The 21,469-nt window shown below is 41.8% G+C and overlaps 1 protein-coding gene across 3 annotated transcripts in view; it reads right to left on the bottom strand.

The window, feature by feature from the left end:
* Positions 1 to 21,469, bottom strand: part of usp24 (ubiquitin specific peptidase 24) — a 162,443-nt gene that overhangs the window by 116,927 nt on the left and 24,047 nt on the right. For all 3 annotated transcript variants that reach the window (XR_013498548.1, XM_078218710.1, XM_078218711.1), the window contains exons 2-6: positions 10,463 to 10,628; positions 9,554 to 9,621; positions 8,712 to 8,855; positions 4,694 to 4,816; positions 2,339 to 2,374 (exon numbers count right to left, since the gene is read on the bottom strand). Coding sequence is in view for 2 of the 3 variants with exons in the window: in XM_078218710.1 (XP_078074836.1) it covers positions 2,339 to 2,374; positions 4,694 to 4,816; positions 8,712 to 8,855; positions 9,554 to 9,621; positions 10,463 to 10,628 (537 nt within the window). In the remaining variant the exon portion in view is untranslated. The remainder of the gene's footprint in view (positions 1 to 2,338; positions 2,375 to 4,693; positions 4,817 to 8,711; positions 8,856 to 9,553; positions 9,622 to 10,462; positions 10,629 to 21,469) is intronic.

Raw genomic sequence — 21,469 nt, 5'->3', positions numbered from 1 at the left:
GGAAAACAAAATATAATTCATCGAGTAATTTGGTGACAATTGTTTCATAACACAACCGCATCAAGCTAAATTAAAATACAGATGAAAACCAATTTGTTAATGAACCAGCCATACATTGTACTTTAGCATTGCCTGGGAGTAACTTACATGGCTACTAGACACTCAGTTAGACACATGCTTTCCTGTTGGATGTTTTGTCAGAGTTTGCATTTTCCAATGCTGTTGTCATTAAGGTTGAAGTTTTTCTATGTATTTGCAAGCCAGATGATACAAGAATGACTCAAAAACAGCTTATTATTTGCTGCCATCAGACTTTTGAATGGACCTACCATATATTAAGCTGTTCTTTCTCTACACCCTATCCATAACTACAGCACTATATTCTGCACTCTTTCCTTCTCTCCTATGTACTGTATGAACAGTATGTTTTGTCTGCATAGCACGCAAGAAACAATACTTTTCACTGTATCCCAATACATGTGACATTAATAAATCAAATCAAAGAAACGTCATACACAAGTATAAGGCTGAAGTATAGTTTATAACATGGATAAAGGATAAGGAAGAAGACAGTAAGATAACAGGCTTAACTAGGGCCTTACTGAGAAGTTAGTTCTGCTAAGGTGTGAACTCAAATATCCTTGGAACAAGGATATGAAAATCACTAAGACCTACACATAGTAGGTAGATATGGCAGTAAGACTTTGATTGGTCTAGTCAAAATTTCCCTAAATACAACTCTGAAATTTAATTTACCCAACAGTTATGAGTACTGGATTAACGGTGCAAAGCTCTGCTAAACAGATGCTGAGTCCTGTTTGAGGCTGCCAGATACAAACAGATTCGATGAAGATACCAGGGATGCTAACTCAAGTGTAAAGAGGAGATAATTCAATATCAATCATTGCTGGCATTTCTAACATACAGTGCTGCTGGACTGAATGGCGATGAATTTTTAAAAGTTTTGAGAACAACTACTAGCAGGAACCATAGTGCTCAGTGACTGAGATAGGCTGATGACTTACAACCAGAATATAATACTAGATAGTTGCTTAGTGACCAAGTGCTGTTAATAGGAATTTAGTAAACACATACAAAAACCATTTGAATTGTTCATGCTACCACCAGTGAATGGGTTAAGATCACAATGCTCTGGAAAGGGTGCGAGTGTTCTTGATAGGATTCGGGAGAGATTTACCAGAATAGTGCCAGGGATGAGGGATTTTATATACAAAGTTAGAGAAGCTGGGGTTGCTCGCCTTGGAGCAAAGCAGATTGAAGGAAATTTGACAGATTTATATAAAGTAGACAGAAAAGCTGTTCCCATGATCAAACAAGGACTAGAGGGACACACATTTAAGTTTGGGTAAGAGATGCAGGGGGAGTTGTGAGGAGGAAGATTTTTTTTCTAAACACAAGTGGTAAAGATCTGGAACTCGATGCCTAGGAGGGTGGTGGAAGCTTAGATGATGAATGATTTCATAAGGAAACTGGATGGGAAGTAGAGGGAACATGGATAGGGCATTGAATGGGATTGACTGGATCACCCTAAAGGAGGCCAGCATAGATACTAGGCCAAATGGCATCCTCCTGTTTCATAGTAACTCAATGACAAACAGTACAATTAAATTAGATTGTTTTTGGAATGCACCTGAAGAAATAATTTTAAGTTGTACAACACGAAGGTAAAGTACTGCTTATTGTTTAGTTAAACCACTTTTTTAAAAAAATCACTATTTGCATCAAGCATTTTGACCTACATCCAAATTTTCATGGGATCTGAGAACTAATGAACTAAGTGCCAATACTAAATGACCAGAACTAGAGTAAAGAAATTTACTCGCACAAGTTTAGTTAGCAGCTCAGGCCTAGGTGCTGATTGGGAGCCCATTCATTGAGTCACCACCAATACCATGTCAAATTCCACTGATTTACATCATAACTTCTTTAGCTCTTTCAAAAAGCTAGCACAAGCACAATTAGCCCAATGGCCTCCGTCTCCTCAATGTTTCTATTCCATCATTGTGCTATTAAAAAGTTTCTAGTCTCCACCTTTCAAGAGTAAAAGCAAATAAAACAACATTGCAGGAATTCTATGACTGCCCTTTCCTCAACACCACTGTTGCACTGCTCTGGTCCAAAGATCCTTCCATACCCTTCCCTGCAATGCTTACTATACAAGAATAAACAATGCAATAAGATGACTTGATTATTTACAATACATGCACGTGAGTACATTATCCTTTAGGTTCATTTGCAATTTGACAAGTACACATGAGGATAAAAGTGAAGTGGTGAGGGGAGGGGATGGGATGGTGTAAAATAATAGAGTGCCTACCCGATTAACCAGGTCTATGAGCCATCCATGAGGTTCCTGCAAGAGCAAAGATAAAACCAAATAACAAATAGCCAACAATTATAATCAATTAAACCCTCGATATAACTGTATAACTAGATGATAACAGCAACTCAATCTATACCACCTAGAATGGTATGGTCAACAGATGCACGGGAACACTATCACCCGTAAGTTCCCCTCCAAGTCATACACCACCTTTACTTAGGAATGTATAATGATGCTTTCTGATCCTGGGCCAAAATTCTGGAACTCGCTCTCGAACAGCACTTTGGGAGTGCTTTCACACCATATGAACTGCAAGAAAGTGGCTCACCACCAGCAATAAGGATGGGCAATATATGCTGGCCTTTTCAGGAATGTACAGACTCTCGAATAAATGGAAGAACAAAAAAATCAGGGTTAGCCAGCAATGGAAAAAAAATATTCCTTCATGGGCTACTAACTTAACTCTGTTGTTACTGTGTCATATGGAGATGCCAGCATTGGACTGGGGTGGGCACAGTAAAAAGTTTCACAACACCAGGTTAAATCCAACAGGGTATATTTGGAATCACGAGCTTTCGGAGTGCCATTCCTTCATCAGGTGCTATATACTGAACATCAAGAGCCTTTATCCATGGACAATTAGTAATCTTTATCATTTAATTATTTTACTTGTGGTAGTTTTTATTTGGCCTAAGGGATTAAATGCAAGGTGGAAAGTGTACAATACAGAAACACATTTCACCAAGCGACACCAGAAAGAAGTAACCTTCAAGCCCCCAACCAGTGTTTGGATTCCAAACATAGCATCCAATCCTTCTGAATTTGGAGGTGCGGTACGAGAGCAGGCAGATGAGTAAACATTCACACATTATACAGTATGATGCAAGCAGATTTAGCAGCAGCTTTTCCCTTGATGGTTTACACTTAGCTAAAGAACATTAAAATATATTGGCCTAGATTTTGCAACAGACAGCAAAGCAGTGGCACTTACCACCAACCTCAAAGAAAGCCACCACAATGTCTAGTAATTGCTGTGGTCTGGATTTCACCTTTCCTGGCGTTAATTTGAAACGGTGCCAAGTCAAAGAGATCTCCTGGTATCAATGTAATGTCATCAAGCAGGGTAAGCAGCCAATCACACCAAATAACTGATAGTAAACCAGGAAGTAAAAAGCACCAATTATCTTTTAAAAAAAATTTTCAGACCATGAAATAAAGGTCGAGATATCTTTTTTTAAAAAAAGTAATTGGCATCTTAAAAACTATTGAATAATCCTAATGGAGAAATGTGACATTGCACAAAAACAACAAGTTTTTCAGGGCTTGGGAGGTTATTCAACATAATTATGAACTCAGTACACCATTAAAGATCTAGTTATACCTCATCAACAAGGTGCAACATGGAGGAATGGAATTATAGCTTCTATATGAACATTAGGAGCAGGAAGATATCTTTTGGCCCCCCCAAGCCTGCTCCTTCATTCAATAAGATCATGGCTGATCTGATTGTGGCCTCAACTCCACATTCCCCCTACCCCAATAACCTTTGACTCTCCAGTTAGTCAAAAACGTACCTACATCTGCCTTAAAACGTCTCTGCCACTCTCTGGAGGAGAGTTCTCAAGATTCAAGACGCTCCAAAAGAAACAAATTCTCATCTATCTTAAATGGTAGACCCCATAATTTTAAACTTTGCCTCTCAGTTCTCACCTCTCCTCCAAGGGGAAACATCCTTTCAGCATCCACCTTGTCAAGTCCCCGCAGGATCTCAAATTTCAATGTGGTCACCTCTCATTTTTCTAAACTCCAAATGATACAGGCCCAGCCTGTCCATCCTTTCCTCTTAAGGTATCAGTGAAATCACCACTCAGCTATAGCATTAAGTCCACCTATGCTGCAACGTGGACTGAGGCTTATACTTTCCTGCTCTTATCCCAGGTCTCTTTAGGTTATTTCTATATTAACAGTTGCGAAAACTTATGTATAAAAAGCAGAAGTGTGCCTTGTCTGCAGGCAGGTGGGGCTCGATTAGAGTGCACGTGCGTGTGTGTGTGTGGGTGGGTGGAAATCTTGGGGGCACATTACTATATTCAGTCCTGCCCATGTCTTCAATTCGGTACTTCAAGACAGGAGGCCTACAAGTCAAAAACATCACATCATGGAGTCATAGTTCTTCAAAAGTCAGCTTGGGTCTTGCTTTGTCAACTATAACTTTAAAGATAGTCAAACTGAATAGTCATTCCCATATTTTGTATTTGCCTTGATACTGCTGTTGAGTGGCATCCCATTCTGTACAACACAGTTAAGAATTCATGTATTTCTTCACATGTGAAACACTGCCAAACTCACCTTCTGTAGGTTGACTGGTGGTGAGACGGCATACATTTTGCCATCTCCAAAAACATCTGCCCAATTCCTTTGGCACACTTTCATTCGGTTCTTGAAATGGTACTCATTGCCTGGATTAAAAGCCTGGAAATTGAAACAAAATAATTAATATTTTGTGAGGTATAAATTAGAGCCACTTAAAAATGCAAGGCACAATCATTTTAAAGTGGCAAAATGTGAAAATATTAATACTAAAACAGAAAATAAAAATCTGAATACTTAATTTATTTTCTTCTTTTCAGCACCATTACCCGATTGCAATTCTCTGCACAGGTTTTCAAAAAAGAAGAAAATTACAGCACAGGAACAGGCTCTTCGGTCCTCCAAGCCTGCACCGACCATGTGCCCGACTGAACTAAAACCCCCTACCCTTTCAGGGACCATATCCCTCTATTCCCATCCTATTCATGTACTTGTCAAGACGCCCCTTAAAAGTCACTACCGTATCCACTTCCACTACCTCCCCCGGCAACGAGTTTCAGGCACCCACCACACTCTGTGTAAAAAATCTGCCTCATACATCTCCTTTAAACCTTGCCCGTTGTACCTTAAACCTATGCCCCCTAGTAATTGAAAGATTTCATCTACATTCTTTTGCATCTGACTAGAGTGAAACATCTGGTGTAAGCTAACTAGATTTTCCTTCTACTTAGTCGATCTATGTTGTATTGCACACAGCAAACGTAACAACCGCTTTGTATTGTACAATAGCAGAAAGGACATACCATAAATCAGATTCTCAAAATTTTATGATAGCAATTAAATAACTTTGTTGTTGGCTGAAGAGGAAAGAAAGTACTTTCATTATACTCCTTCCAGAAAGATATAAATAAGTGCAATTGATGAATAGTTCTAAGTGACAAGAATAGTTATAGCACAGAAGACCATTTGGGTCATCGTGTCTATGCCAATTCTCTGCAATAGCAACTCAGCTCGTCCTACTCCCCACCTTGCCTGGTAGCCTTGCAAATTTCTCTTCAGGTGCCTATCAAACTCCCTTTTGAAAGCGCAATTACATCTGCCTCCACTAAGGCAGTGCAATCCAGATTCTAACCACTCGTTGTATAAACTGCCATGGGTTAAGCAGCTATATAAGCTGAGCCACCCTGGGTTCTTTCGTCAATCATCTTTAATCAGTGTCCGCTTGTTCTTGACCCTTCCGCCAACTGGAGCAGTTCCGTCCATCTAGTCTCTCTAGATCTCAAGACATTGAGCACTGCTTTCAAATCTCCTCACAACTTTTCTTTTCCAAGGAGAACCCCATCTTTTCCAATCCACCCATACATATGTAGCCCCGCATTCCCAGAACATAGAACATTACAGCGCAGTACAGGCCCTTCGGCCCTCGATGTTGCGCCGACCAGTGAAACCAATCTAAAGCCCATCTAACCTACACTATTTCAATATCATCCATATGTTTATCCAATGACCATTTAAATGCCCTTAATGTTGGCGAGTCCACTACTGATGCAGGCAGGGCATTCCACGCCCTTACTACTCTCTGAGTGAAGAACCTACCTCTGACATATGTCCTATATCTATCACCCCTCAATTTAAAGCTATGTCCCCTCGTGCTAGCTATCACTATCCATTCCCATAAAGAACCATTCCATTAAGATTTTCTGCAGCCTCTCTCAAAAGACTGCTGCCCAGAATTGGACACAGTAATCCAGTTGAGGCTGGACCAGAGTTTTAGAAAGGTTTGTCATGCTTTTGTACTCCATGCCTCTCCTTATAAAGCTCAGGATCCATATGACTTTTTAACTACTTTCGCAACCTACAAATACATTTTGATGGCCCAAGTGCTAGGTCATAATTTAATACATCAGGGCCAAGCGATTCAACTTTAGAACATAAGAACATAAGAAATAGGAGCAGGAGTAGGCCATCTAGCACCTCGAGCCTGCCCCGGCGTTCAACAAGATCATGGCTGATCTGAAGCGAATCAGTTCCACTTACCCACCTGATCCCCATAACCCTTAATTCCCTTATCGATCAGAAATCTATCTACCCGTGATTTAAACATATTCAACGAGGTAGCCTCCACCACTTCAATGGGCAGAGAATTCCAGAGATTCACTACCCTCTGAGAGAAGAAGTTCCCCCTCAACTCTGTTCTGAACCGGTCCCCACTTATTTTGAGCCTGTGCCCTCTAGTTCTGGTTTCCCTTCTAAGTGGAAAGAATCTCTCTACCTCTACCCTATCCAGCCCCTTCATTATCTTATATGTCTCTATAAGATCACCCCTCAGCCTTCTAAACTCCAATGAGTACAGACCCAATCTGTTCAATCTCTCCTCATAAGCTACACCCCTCATCTCCGGTATCAACCTGGTGAACTTTCTCTGCACTCCCTCCAAGGCCAAAATATCCTTTCGCAAATAAGGGAACCAAAACTGCACACAGTACTCCAGTTGCGGCCTCACCAGTGCCTTGCATAGTTGCAGCAAGACCTCCCTGCTTTTATATTCTATCCCCCTCGCGATAAAGGCCAACATTCCATTCGCCTTCTTGATCACCTGCTGCACCTGCAGACTGAGTTTTTGCGATTCGTGCACAAGGACCCCCAGGTCCCTCTGCACAGTAGCATGATGTAATTTTTCTCCATTTAAATAATATTCCAATTTACTATTATTTCTTCCAAAGTGGATAACCTCACATTTGCCAACGTTATATTTCATCTGCCAGATCCTCGCCCACTCGCTCAGCCTATCCAAATCTCTCTACAGACTTTCCGCGTCCTCCACGCAATTCGCTTTCCCACTCATCTTCGTGTCATCAGCAAACTTTGATACCCTACACTCAGTCCCTTCCTCCAGATCATCTATGTAAATGGTAAACAGTTGAGGCCCCAGCACCGATCCCTGTGGCACGCCACTGGTGACCAACTGCCAACCAGAAAAGCACCCATTTATTCCAACTCTCTGCTTCCTGTGAGATAGCCAATCCCCAATCCACGCCAACACCTTATCCCCAACTCCGTGTACCCCAATCTTCTGCAGCAACCTTTTGTGAGGCACCTTATCGAATGCCTTCTGGAAATCTAAAAACACCACATCCACCGGTTCCCCTCTGTCAACCGCACTAGTCACATCTTCATAAAAATCTAGTAAATTCGTCAAACACGACTTTCCCTTCATAAATCCATGCTGCATCTGCTTGATCGAACCATTCTTATCCAGGTGCTCTGCTATTTCCTCTTTAATGATGGACTCCAGCATCTTCCCAACTACGGACGTTAAGCTAACCGGCCTGTAGTTAGTCTTTTGTCTACTTCCTTTTTTAAACAGCGGCGTAACAGTAGCTGTTTTCCAATCAGCCGGCACTACCCCAGATTCCAGCGAATTTTGATAAATAACCACTAACGCATCTGCTATTACCTCAGCCATTTCTTTCAGTACCCTGGGATGCATTCCATCCAGGCCCGGGGACTTGTCTACCTTCAGTCCCAATCATCAACCCGCAAACAAATTAATGCATGTCTCTGAAAAAAGTTAAGGTTCAAGTTTCCACTCTAAACACATTTGGATATTGTCCAATGCAAAATTTTCCATGAATCAGAAAAATGTTTGTACTAAAAAAATTACTTGATATATTTCAGTGGCAAAATGATGTTTTATTAATCAACTGAGAATGGGTTAGTCAGTGTTTCATCTACCACTTTCATTGAAGCCAATTTTAAATAATGGAAAGTGACTTATCAAAAAATGTAAAAAAATTATGCAGAACTAATTACACTGGTGAAAGGTAGTCAGGTTCTCAGTAAATGAAACTGTAGAAGCTTTTGAAACATGTCTTCCGGTGACCAGTTTCGTGTTTCTCATGTTATGGTTTTGCACAGAAGACGCAGAAGCTTGAATTGTGCTGTAATTTATACTTGAAATTTCTCATATTTTGGTGAACAATACTGAATGAAACCAGAGAAACCGAGCAGAAAATTACTATGTCTATACTTATAGATGCTACAATTGTCTCCATACCATGGTGAGCACTCCCATAAGGCCGATGGGAATTGGGTCCTGTTTGATTCGCTCTGCAACCAGATCTACTAAGAGCATCACCATATTGTAGATTCCCTCATGGATTTCAGTACCCCATTTATGGACAGCACTTGATGTTAGTAACTGTAGAAAAGATCAAGCAAAAATAGTTTACATTCCCTGCAAGTTTAATTGTTAAATGCAATAAAAATTTGAGTGATGAGTAATACATTACGCAGTCCATTCAGTGGTTGAAATAATAATTTGACAAGTTTAAGACTTTCATGTCCTTGCTCACAATTTTCTCTAGTTTATCATTGAGGGGATGCTTTACTTGTAGCACACAACCATAGAAATCATAGAATCATAGAAACCCTACAGTGCAGAAGGAGGCCATTCGGCCCATCGAGTCTGCACCGACCACAATCCCACACAGGCCCTACCCCCACATATTTACCCGCTAATCCCTCTAACCTACGCATCCCAGGACTCTAAGGGGCAATTTTTTAACCTGGCCAATCAACCTAACCCGCACATCTTTGGACTGTGGGAGGAAACCGGAGCACCCGGAGAAAACCCACGCAGACACGAGGAGAATGTGCAAACTCCACACAGACAGTGACCCGAGTCGGGAATCGAACCTGGGACCCTGGAGCTGTGAAGCAGCAGTGCTAACCACTGTGCTACCGTGCCGCCCCACCATGATGCACCACCAGATTAGCTTTGCCTGATAAGACTAAAGGTTAGAACGCAAAGCATCGTTCAATCCTACAAGTTAGAATGCAGATACAATTCTGTTTTATATCTTATTAGCTGAGTCTAAGTTGCTTCTTTTAACTTACCTTTTTAAAAGCTTCTGGCATACATCGGTCTGTAAATCGTTTGCAATTTTCATCAGCATCAGCAAGGCCTGCATTGATCAGACAAAGAAATCATAGAGAGGCAGGGCAGTAACAATAAAAACTTCTGGTAGCCAAAGTTGGTGAGTCTAATGGAAACAAATATGGGGATTTCTCACCTGCCCGAATGCTTTAAAATCTAATCCATGCAAAATTTCAGGAAAAGGGCAGATTCACAGACACTAAATATAACAATTTTCTTAATCATGTCCCATTTCTGTCACCAGTAATTAGCCTGCTCTTGGACCTCTGCTACTCTGCAATTAGTTAAATGCACACAACAACAGGGTGATTCCACCGCTGTTTTTTTTTGGCAAGGGTGCTTTCAAGTCACAACTAAATGAACTGTTTAGAAACATTCTTTTATCCAAAGATACTTCACCCCCAACAAAAACAATGTTCACCTCAGGAAGCAACTTATCTGTATGGATGGGCAGGGCAAGTTCATAAATTGACTAAGAAAGAACAAGAGATATTTAGTCTTTAAAGTTATAGCCTTTAAAGTAGGAAAATGCCCAAGTTACACCTGACAACAACCAAGAGTCCTGCTATACCCACCATCCCTCATCGCCAGCCTCTGCAAATGGCCAGTCTGCCACAGGCGTGTGCAGGGGAGATTCACTCTTAGATAGGTATTTGCTTTTAATCCCACACTCAGATCAGCTTTCCATAACGTGAAGGTTATCTGTACAGTATAATGGTTGACACCACAGACAGAAAATGTTTGTTTTGCCCTATTTCCTTAATTTTCATTCTCCATATTGGTCTGTGCTAGCAAGCAAATTATTTCTGGTTTATTAAAAAGCAGACAAGCTGCTGTAACTTGGCTCCTCGAATCCTTGTGGTACTTACCAAGCCGGGCTAGGCACGTGGATGCTATCAGGCACTTGCCCAATGACTCTTCACGTTTGTAAGGAATTGACCAGTGATCAGTAAACACTCGACTTTCCAATTCATAAAGATTTGTGGTGGGAAATTCAATGCTCCCCGAGCAGTTTCCATTCTCATCATTGCTCCTCTGCCAGAAAAGAGATCGGATTTAAAACAAATGAACAATTACAGATGATCACTTTCTCATTTTTCTTTCTTCCTAACATCACCATTGAAGCTAGGTAAAAATGTTTTCCTCACTATATAAATATTAAAGAGCAAATTAGTCCAATTTTAAATAATTAATAAAAGCAACAAGTGCAATCCTCAAGCTCAGGATTATTTTTGTAGTTGAATAACTAAAAAAACATGCAACGACCCATCACGTCCAAGATCGAATACCAAAAAAAGGAACAATCTCCAGAAAAAAAAATAGGTTCGTCTGCCACCTTACAGGGGACCACCATTCAGTTACCACCCTGGTTAAGCAGTTTTCCCCACTTAGTTACGAGAAATGGAGTCTAAGCTATATGAGGCATCAGTAACACCAAACAAAACAAGATGGGCATTTGCGCGCACAGGTCAGAAAGAAAAACGGTGCATTATAGTGGGGTGGAATTGAATGAAGGTCAATGTGAGCCTGCCACATTAAGGATTGAAAATACTGTACATGATTGTTCAAGTCAAGAATGCATGACTCTTGCTTAATGTCCACAAAACGAAGGAGATGGTCATCGACTTCAGGAAACGTAGGAGAACATGCCCCTGTCTACATCAATGGGGATGCAGTAGAAATGGTCAAGGGTTTTTAGGTGTCCAGAACACCAACAACCTGTCCTGGTCCCCCCCCCAAGCCAACACTATAGTTAGGAAAACCCACCAACACCTCTACTTTCTCAGAAGACTAAGGAAATTTGGCATGTCCGTTACGACTCTCACCAATTTTTACACATGCACCACAGAAAGCATTCTTTCCGGTTGTATCACAGCTTGGTATGGCTCCTGTTCTGCCCAAGACCGCAAGAAACCACAAAGGGTTGTGAATGAAGCCCAGTCCATCACGCAAACCTCCCATCCACTGACTCTGTCTACACTTTCCACTGCCTCGGCAAAGCAGCCAGCATAATTAAGAACCCCACACATCCTGGACATTCTCTCTTCCATCTTTTTCTGTTGGGAAAATGATACAAATGTCTGAGGTCACGTACCAACCAACTCAAGAAAAGCTTCTACCCTGCTGCCATCAGACTTTTGACTGGATCTACCTTGCATTAGTTGATCTTTCTCTATACCCTAGCTATGACTGTAACACTACATTCTGCACTCTCTCCTTCCCTCCGAACTGCATGCTTTGCCTGTATGGCGTGCAAGAAACAGTTCACTGTATACTAACACATGTGACAATAATAAACCAAATCAAATCTAAACATGCATGATTTCAAATTTGTGCAAAAAGCACCAACTACATAACTCCAATGTTCCAAGATCCAATTTGAAAATTGCACTGTTGCGCATGTGCATCTTAATTCCGGTTTATTTTTTCAGCTCCCTGTCTTTGCTATTTGAAAACCTGCACTAAAATTTTGAATACTTGCAATGGATCCCATAAAAGCATACTTCTTGGATTGCTCCCAAACTCCATAGCACTTTCAATTTTCAGGAAGTCATTAATTTAAGTGTCACCTCTGTAAATCACAACCGTATCTAATCTACACTGTGGAGACTCAAATTAACCAGATAAATTAAGCCAAGATTGCTATATCTGACCCATTAGTCACACAACTTTCAAAGTTAATTAGCAGCAGCAAGAACTAGATTAAAACTTTAAATATCAAACATCAATATTCAGTAAAGATCTGATGCAAAGGACTTGAAAATGCATATGGGAGCTGTAGCACCAATTACAGGGCAGACATATAAGACCAATGCTATCTAATAATATGAATGTTTGCAAATTAATTAAACGGATTTCAGCCTTTTCTGCAAGTACAACCTCCATGTACAAGTAAACAGCCCAACATCTGAACCGAAGGAAGAAATTAGGCACTGCATTAAGGAACTGTCCATCTCCCTTGTGTGGAATACACAGGTAAGGGCCAAAAATCCTCAAAAATCACACAAAGTTTGAATCCATGTTTCCATTCATTCAACTAGGTCCTCAATTGCAGACACAGACAGATCTTATGGGCTGATGTGGGATTTATCAAATGAGGCAACATCCTTTCCAAATCTCTAGAACCACATAATACAGGAAAAATATAATGACTCATTTTAAGCACCAAGAAAAGGGGGTTGTATGGACTTAGCTAGAATGGCAACACTGAGGCAGCGTATGGGCCACTGTCCAGATCTGAACACCATCATACAAGGCATTTGTCATGCAGCTTCTTCCTTCTCCACCATCACTACGCTCCCTCCACAGACACAATTCAGTTTTAACATTCCTCCAATTAATTCAAATTTATTATCCCAAGATAGTTCTGAAAGCAGAAGTTATTACAGGAATCTCAAGGCTACATAGTGCTTCTCAATCTCAAGCCTATAATGGTCTGCAAAAGCATAGGCTATAATGTTGCAGTTGCAATGACAGTAATATTCACCATCATTACAATTGTGAAACTGACAGATTCCTGATATCCACACATGTACAGTTCATACCATTTCACAGAATCCCTTCAATGCAAGAGGCGGCCATTTGGCCCATCAAGACAGCACTGACAGACAGAGCATCTTACTCAGGCTCAAACCCCACCCTATCCCTGTAAAACCACACATTTACCCCGCCAATCCCCCTAACCTGCATATCTTGGGACACTAAGGGGCAATTTAGCCAATCCACCTAACCTGTACATCTTTGGACTGTGGGAAGAAACCAGAGCACCCGGAGAAAATCCACGCAGACACGGGGAGAACGATCAGACTCCGCACAGTCACCGGAGGTCAGAATCGAACTTGGATGCCTGGCACAGTGAGGCAGCAGTGCTAATCACTGTGCCACCGGTTAAACAAAACATCTTGACGTCATTGTCAGTGATAGTCGATTTCTTCATGGGTGTGAAGTTTCTGCAGATGGGAGTCGACAGAAATCACAAAGTGACTTTTATGCCACTGGTAGCACTGAAAATTGACGTCTTCTTGAATGAGGTGCATGAAGAAACCGACTATCACTGGCAATAGCCTCAAGATGTTTTGTTCAACCGGTGGCACAGTAGTTAGCACTGCTGCCTCACTGCACCAGGGATCCGAGTTCGATTCTGACTTCGGTTGACTGTCTGTGGAGTCTGCATGTTCTCCCCGTGTCTGCGTAGATTTCTTCTGGGTGTTCTGGTTTCCTCCCACAGTCCAAAGATGTACAGGGTCTTTAATGGCACATTTAGTTCATAATCATTGCCAAATGATCTCTCCGGCCTTGAAAAAGTAATTTTATATTTGTGAAATGTGAAATTTCTTCTTTATAATAGAAATTCCATAGTTTACTAATTTAAGTTCTGGTGTATTCCCAATCCTTATCTTGCTCTGTAAAACGTATAATTCCATCACTGCTGACCATAAAATCTCATTGTAGCTGCTTTGTACATTAGGGTGAATTTTTTTCAACACTTCAAAACAACATGAAGCCTTCCTCAACAGAAATACGATAGAGAAGTCATTGCCCTCAATATGCAGAGGACTCCATTTTTAAAATATTGATTTTAGTTGATGTAAAATCTGGAGTGCCACAAATCACGCTTCCTGACGGCCTGTTAGTGTTTCTCAATTCTGTGCTTTCACCACAGAGCCATGAAAAAATTTTCTTCATGTCAACAGTGAAGAAAATATGTCCAAAATTTGTACTAAACGTAAACCAGGATAACTTGTCCATTTCTGGACAATGTTTTAAGAAAGATGCCAAGGCCTTGGGGAAGGGGAGAAGTAGAGATTGGTTCGAAGGTTACCAGGCATGTAAGACCTCAGTTGCATAACCAGACTAGAGGAGCCGAAGTTGCTCTCCTCACAGCAAAGGTCAAAAGACTTAAAAGTCATGCAAAATCGTGAAGGAATTTGATAGAATGAGTAAAGAGAAAACTGTTCCTAGTAGTGGTGGATCAGTAACCAGAGGGCACAGATTTAAGGCACCTGGCAAAAGGTCCAAAAACAACACGCGGACAAATTGTGTGTGTCGAGTTGCTGTGATCTGGAATGCACTGCCTGAAAGGCTGGAAGCAGAATGTTAATCTGAGTCACGCAGTGCTTGACCATGCTTACGGGATTCTTTGAAAGCAGGCATAAATGCGGTTTATAGAAAGTCAGAAATTATTTAATACAGTATCACATCAAGACATGTATCAAAAATATGAGTTCTGGCACTAGAAATTAAAAATGTATGCACATGGCCAGGAAGATGGTTAAGTGCACGCAAGCAAAGGGAAGGCAGTAAAAGAAGGTTTTGGATTGGAAAGATTGAGTGAGTATTACACAAGTGTATGTGTTGGGTTGCTTTTCTTTAATATCTACATAAATTATTTGGATTTAGGAATTGTTGGGGGGTATAACAAATTGTAATGAGGATTGTAAAAAAAACTTCAATAGTTAAGCATGATGGGAGGTTAGGTGGAAGATGTACTTTTATGTAAATAAAAGTGAAATAGACACGAACATATGTACATACAAATTAGGAGCAGGAGTAGGGCACTGGGCCCCTCAAGCCTGCTCTGGATTTCAATAAGATCATTACTGATCGTATTTTGATAAAAAGTAAAATACACATTAAAATGGTAGGATTTTAAATGGGGTGGAGAAACAAGAGGAACTTTGACATGCAGTCAAAGAGATCAAAAAGTTGCAACACAAATAGATCAGGTCAGGGAAAAGGGTAAACCAAATCCTTGGTTTTCAGAGGGAGACTAGAGTGGGGAATACCTTGCCACAAAGTTATTTTGAAGGTATTTAGACAATTTCTTGAACATAGGAATATCCATGAAGCAGGTGAAAGAACAAGATTAGAAAATGCTGGAAAATCTCAGCAGGTCCGGCAGCATCTGTAATTTTGTTCAGAATTTTGTTCAAAAGGGTCCAGATGACCGTTTGACAAAAGGTCATCTGGACTCGAAACGTCAGCTCTTTTCTCTCCTTACAGATGTTGCCAGACCTGCTGAGATTTTCCAGTATTTTTTCTTTTGGCTTCAGATTCCAGCATCCGCAGTAATTTGTTTTTTATAAAGAACAAGATTAGATTGGTGGCTCAAGTGATTTTGATTTGATTTAGTCACATGTATTAGTATACAGTGAAACGCATTGTTTCTTGCACGCCATACAGATAAAGCATACCATTCATAGAGAAGGAAACTAGAGAGTGCAGAATGTAATGTTACAGTCATAGCGAGGATGCAGAGAAAGATCAACTTAATGAAAGAGTTAGAATAAAGTTTTAGAAGCAAAGAACGAGAGTAAAAGATTGAATTAGAAGGTATGCTGGGCACAACTTGCAAGAAGGCGCCTCGCTCATGCGCCATCTTGAAGATCTTCCAAGTGGAGAAAGGCACCAGCACTGACTCGATGGGCTGAATGGTCAGCTTGGATCATAACATTCTCTTGATTATACATAAAAAGAAGAAATTAAGTCAATATATTGGCCCAATATTTCCTAAAAGCTTGGTGCGAAACAGGTACATATGGCCTAACGCTAAGTTTCAAAGCAAAAGGTTGAATTTGGGAGCAAATAACTTATGCCATTCTTCCTCGAGCCTTTATAACAATTCTGCAAGATCGACATTGAAACTCTTTGCTGCTTATTAACATCATTGCCTCCGTTTTCCTCCCCATGCCAGCATTTCCTGAATTTACATCACTTTTGAACAGGATGCAAATTTACATCTAAAACTTGAGGGAAAACAGAGACCAGTCAGAATTCTGATGCATTATTCAGATTTTTAAAATGCGATTTAAAAAAAATTGTCCTAATAATGTATTTTCTGTATCTTTGAATGCATCTGTACTGAACTGGAATGATTTGGATTAAAAATAAAAAAGACTTACACAATTACAATTTGTATTCATGTTGGGTCGAGTACTGCACGTGATTGTCACTTGTTTGACCTCAGCTTTTAACCTTCCTCTGTATGCTAATGAGATTCTTGGAAAATTTCACAGCATAACTCACTGGCTGGCATAAATGGCACAACAACTCTCACACAACACAGATGAAACTGAGCAGATTAACATTTTCAGGCATGGAATGCTGTTTGAAGCCTGCTAAAATAATGAAACTTACGGTGGTTGCATGTTCATTGTGCCACTTCCAGAAATTCAAGGCTTTAGTCTTTAAATTACACATTTGTAAAATAAAATTGTAGACAACATTCACCATTTCAAACAGGCTTCAATTCGGAAAGCAAACAGCATCCTGCACATAAAACACAATTAACTTCCAAGATGGCGGCACGGTAGCACAGTGGTTAGCACTGCTGCTTCACAGCTCCAGGGACCTGGGTTCGATTCCCGGCTCGGGTCACTGTCTGTGTGGAGTTTGCACATTCTCCTCGTGTCTGCGTGGGTTTCCTCCGGGTGCTCCAGTTTCCTCCCACAGTCCAAAGATGTGCGGGTTAGGTTGATTGGCCAGGTTAAAAATTGCCCCTTAGAGTCCTGAGATGCATAGGTTAGAGGGATTAGCGGGTAAATATGTGGGGGTAGGGCCTGGGTGGGATTGTGGTCGGTGCAGACTCAATGGGCCGAATGGCCTCCTTCTGCACTGTAGGGTTTCTATGATTTCTTCTATGAACTGTATTGATTGCATTTTTAAAGGAAGATTTCTGTTGAGCACTTTCCTTTAATAGTAGAATAGGTGTTCCAGCTAGAAGATGCAAACAGATGCAGTCAATTAGGAACATTTACAGCTATTTTCCAGCAGTTGATACAGCATACCTCGCAACAGGAATGTTCCAGTCCATAGTATGCTTGATTGAGCCTCAGAAGATCGTGGGGTTTAAATCCCATTCCAGGACACACAATCCAAACTGAGACTCCAGTGCAGTACTGAGGGAATACTGCACTGTGGGAGATGCTGTCTTCCGGATGAGATATTAAATCAATGTAAGTGAACCTATGGCACTATTTTGAAGAACAGGAAAGCTCTCTGTGATATCAGAGTCAATATTTATCCTCAGCCAACATCTAAAAACACATTTTCTGGTCATTATTTCAATCCTCCTCGTGGGAGCTTGCTTTGTACAAATTGAGGAGTCTCACAACATCAGGTTAAAGTCCAACAGGTTTATTTGGTAGCACGAGCCTTCGGAGCGCCGCCCCTTCATCAGGTGAGTGAAGAGTTCAGTTCACAAACAGGGCATACATGGACACAAACTCAATTACAAGATAATGGTTGGAATGCGAGTCTTAACAGATAATCACGTACTTTACAGATGCAGACAATGTGAGTGGAGAGAGGATTAAGTACAGGTTAAAGGGTGTGAATTGTCTCCAGCCAGGACAGTTAGTGAGATTTTGCAAACCCAGGCAAGTCATGGGGGTTACAGAGTGACACGAACTCAAGATCCTGGTTGAGGCCGTCCTCATGTGTGCGCGGAACTTGGCTATAGTTTCTGCTCAGCGATTCTGCGTTGTCGCGTGTCGTGAAGGCCGCCTTGGAGAACGCTTACCCGAAGATCAGAGGCTGAATGCCCTTGACTGCTGAAGTGTTCATTAACGTCAGTGATGGCAAGCCCACGGATAACCTCACGGTGCTTCACTTTTCCAGCTTCCACCCTAAACACGTTTAAGTAGCCATCCCCTACGGACAAGCCCTCCGTATACACAGGATCTGCTCAGATGAGGAGGATCGCAACAGACACCTACAGACGCTGAAATACACTCTTGTAAGAATAGGATATGGCGCTCAACTCAATCTGCAGTTCCAACGTGCCACAGTGAAAAACCGCACAGACGTCCTCAGAAGACAAACACGGGACACGGTGGACAGTACTTTCCCGGAGCGGAGAAGCTACAACATCTTCTCCGAAGCCTTCAACATCTCATCGATGAAGACGAACATCTCGCCAAGGCCATCATTACTACCTTCACTACTTGCCTTCAAACAGCCGCGCAACCTCAAACAGACCAGTGTACGCAGCAAACTACCCAGCCTTCAGGAGAACAGTGACCACGACACCACACAACCCTGCCACAGCAACCTCTGCAAGACGTGCCGGATCATCGACACGGATGCCATCATCTCACGTGAGAACACCATCCACCAGGTACATGGTACATGCTCTTGCAACGCGACCAACGTTGTCTACCTGATACGCTGCAGGAAAGGATGTCCCGAGGTACATTGGGGAGACCATGCAGACGCTATGACAACGGACCACCAGGCAGGAGTGTTCCCTTCCTGTCGGGGAACACTTCAACAGTCAAGGGCATTCAGCCTCTGATCTTCGGGTAAGCGTTCTCCAAGGCGGCCTTCACAACACACGACAACACGGAATTGCTGAGCAGAAACTGATAACCAAGTTCTGCACACGAGGACGGCATCAACCAGGACCTTGGGTTCATGTCACGCTATCTGTAATCCCCACGACTTGCCTGGGTTTGCAAAATCTCACTAACTGTCCTGGCTGGAGACAATTCAACCTCTTTAACCTATGCTTAACCCTCTCTCCACTCATTATCTGCACCGGATTATCTGTTAAGACTCGCATTCCAACCATTATCTTGTAATTGAGTTTGTGTCCATATATGCCCTGTTTGTGAACTGAACTCTTCACTCACCTGATGAAGGAGCGACACTCCGAATGCTCGTGCTACCAAATAAACCTGTTAGACTTTAATTTGATGTCGTGAGGCTACTTACTGTGCCTACCCCAGTCCAACGCCAGCAACTCCACATCATTTGTACAAATGATGACCTTATTTCCTTCATTACAACAGTGACTGCAGCCATTGAAGCACTTGTGAAGTGTACTTATTTAGGATATCCAGAGGTTGTGAAAGGCACTATATAACATAGAACATAGAACATAGAACAGTACAGCACAGAACAGGCCCTTCGGCCCACGATGTTGTGCCGACCTTCATCTGAAACCAAGATCAAGCTATCCCACTCCCTACCATCCTGGTGTGCTCCATGTGCCTATCCAATAACCGCTTAAATGATCCTAAAGTGTCTGACTCCACTATCACTGCAGGCAGTCCATTCCACACCCCAACCACTCTCTGCGTGAAGAACCTACCTCTGATATCCTTCCTATATCTCCCACCATGAACCCTATAGTTATGCCCCCTTGTAAAAGCTCCATCCACCCGAGGAAATAGTCTTTGAACGTTCACTCGATCTATCCCCTTCATCATTTTATAAACCTCTATTAAGTCTCCCCTCAATCTCCTCCGCTCCAGAGAGAACAGCCCCAGCTCCCTCAACCTTTCCTCATAAGACCGACACTCCAAACCAGGCAGCATCCTGGTAAATCTCCTCTGCACTCTTTCCAGCGCTTCCACATCCTTCTTATAGTGAGGTGACCAGAACTGCACGCAATATTCCAAATGCGGTCTCACCAAGGTCCTGTACAGTTGCAGCATAACCCCACGGCTCTTAAACTCCAACCCCGTTAATAAAAGCTAACACACTATATGCCTTCTTCACAGCTCTATCCACTTGAGTGGCAACCTTTAGAGATCTGTGGATATGGACCCCAAGATCTCTCTGTTCCTCCACAGTCTTCAGAACCCTACCTTTGACCCTGTAATCCACATTTAAATTTGTCCTACCAAAATGAATCACCTCACATTTATCAGGGTTAAACTCCATTTGCCATTTTTCAGCCCAGCTTTGCATCCTATCTATGTCTCTTTGCAGCCTACAGCACCCCTCCACCTCATCCACTACTCCACCAATCTTGGTGTCATCAGCAAATTTACTGATCCACCCTTCAGCCCCCTCCTCTAAGTCATTAATAAAAATCACAAAGAGCAGAGGACCAAGCACCGATCCCTGCGGCACTCCGCTAGCAACCTGCCTCCAGTCCGAAAATTTTCCATCCACCACCACCCTCTGTCTTCGATCAGATAGCCAGTTACCTATCCAATCGGCCAACTTTCCCTCTATCCCACACCTCCTTACTTTCATCATAAGCCGACCATGGGGGACCTTATCAAACGCCTTACTAAAATCCATGTATATGACATCAACCGCCCTACCTTCATCAACACACCTAGTTACCTCCTCAAAAAATTCTATCAAATTGCTAGATTGTCCCTCTCCAGAGACGCTGCCTGCCTGAATATTTCCAACACCTGCGGGTATTTTATTTTTGACTCAGAAATTAGTAAAAGAAAAAAAAAGAGCTCATTATTAGTTGCCATAATACTGCCACTCTTGTATTGGTGCAAGAAGCTTCAGATGTATACTGATTCACAAGTTGGGACAATTTAGCATAAAAGAATTAAAGCAACTTTAATGTCCCAATTCCACTTCACAATGCTTACAAAGGTCACCTCAAACTACTTGGGCTTGATACAGTGAGTAGTTATTTACATGGAGCCTTTTTTCATTCTCATACTCATTCCTCATCAATCCAGTGACTTCATGTACTCATCAACCATGCTGTTAATCACACGTTCCATATGCATGCTGATGACAGCCAGCTCCTCCTTTCCACCTCATCCCCCAAGCTGATTACCACCTCCAAGCTGTCAGGCTACGCCTCACATCACCTTCAGTCAAAACCTTCTCCAACTAAGGATCCAAAGAAAACTCAAATGCTGCCTCCTTATTACAAATGCCATACTAATACTAAGTTCAAACTGAAAAAAATTGCACAATGTTTGCATGATGGTTTCATTCAAAACTCTGTCGTGCAAACTTGGGCAACAATTCCTCAGCCTATCTGCCACTGTAACACATCCACATTATCATCTCTAGACTTTGATTGCCCAATATCCCCTCGCTCAACTCCCATCCTTCAGCCTCCATAAACTCTTGAGCAATACTTAGCTGTATGCATACTACCTCAAAGT

This window comes from Mustelus asterias, chromosome 8 (genome assembly GCF_964213995.1).
Source record: "Mustelus asterias chromosome 8, sMusAst1.hap1.1, whole genome shotgun sequence".
NCBI classification, from domain to species: domain Eukaryota; kingdom Metazoa; phylum Chordata; class Chondrichthyes; order Carcharhiniformes; family Triakidae; genus Mustelus; species Mustelus asterias.
This window is presented reverse-complemented; position numbering and strand designations above follow the sequence as displayed.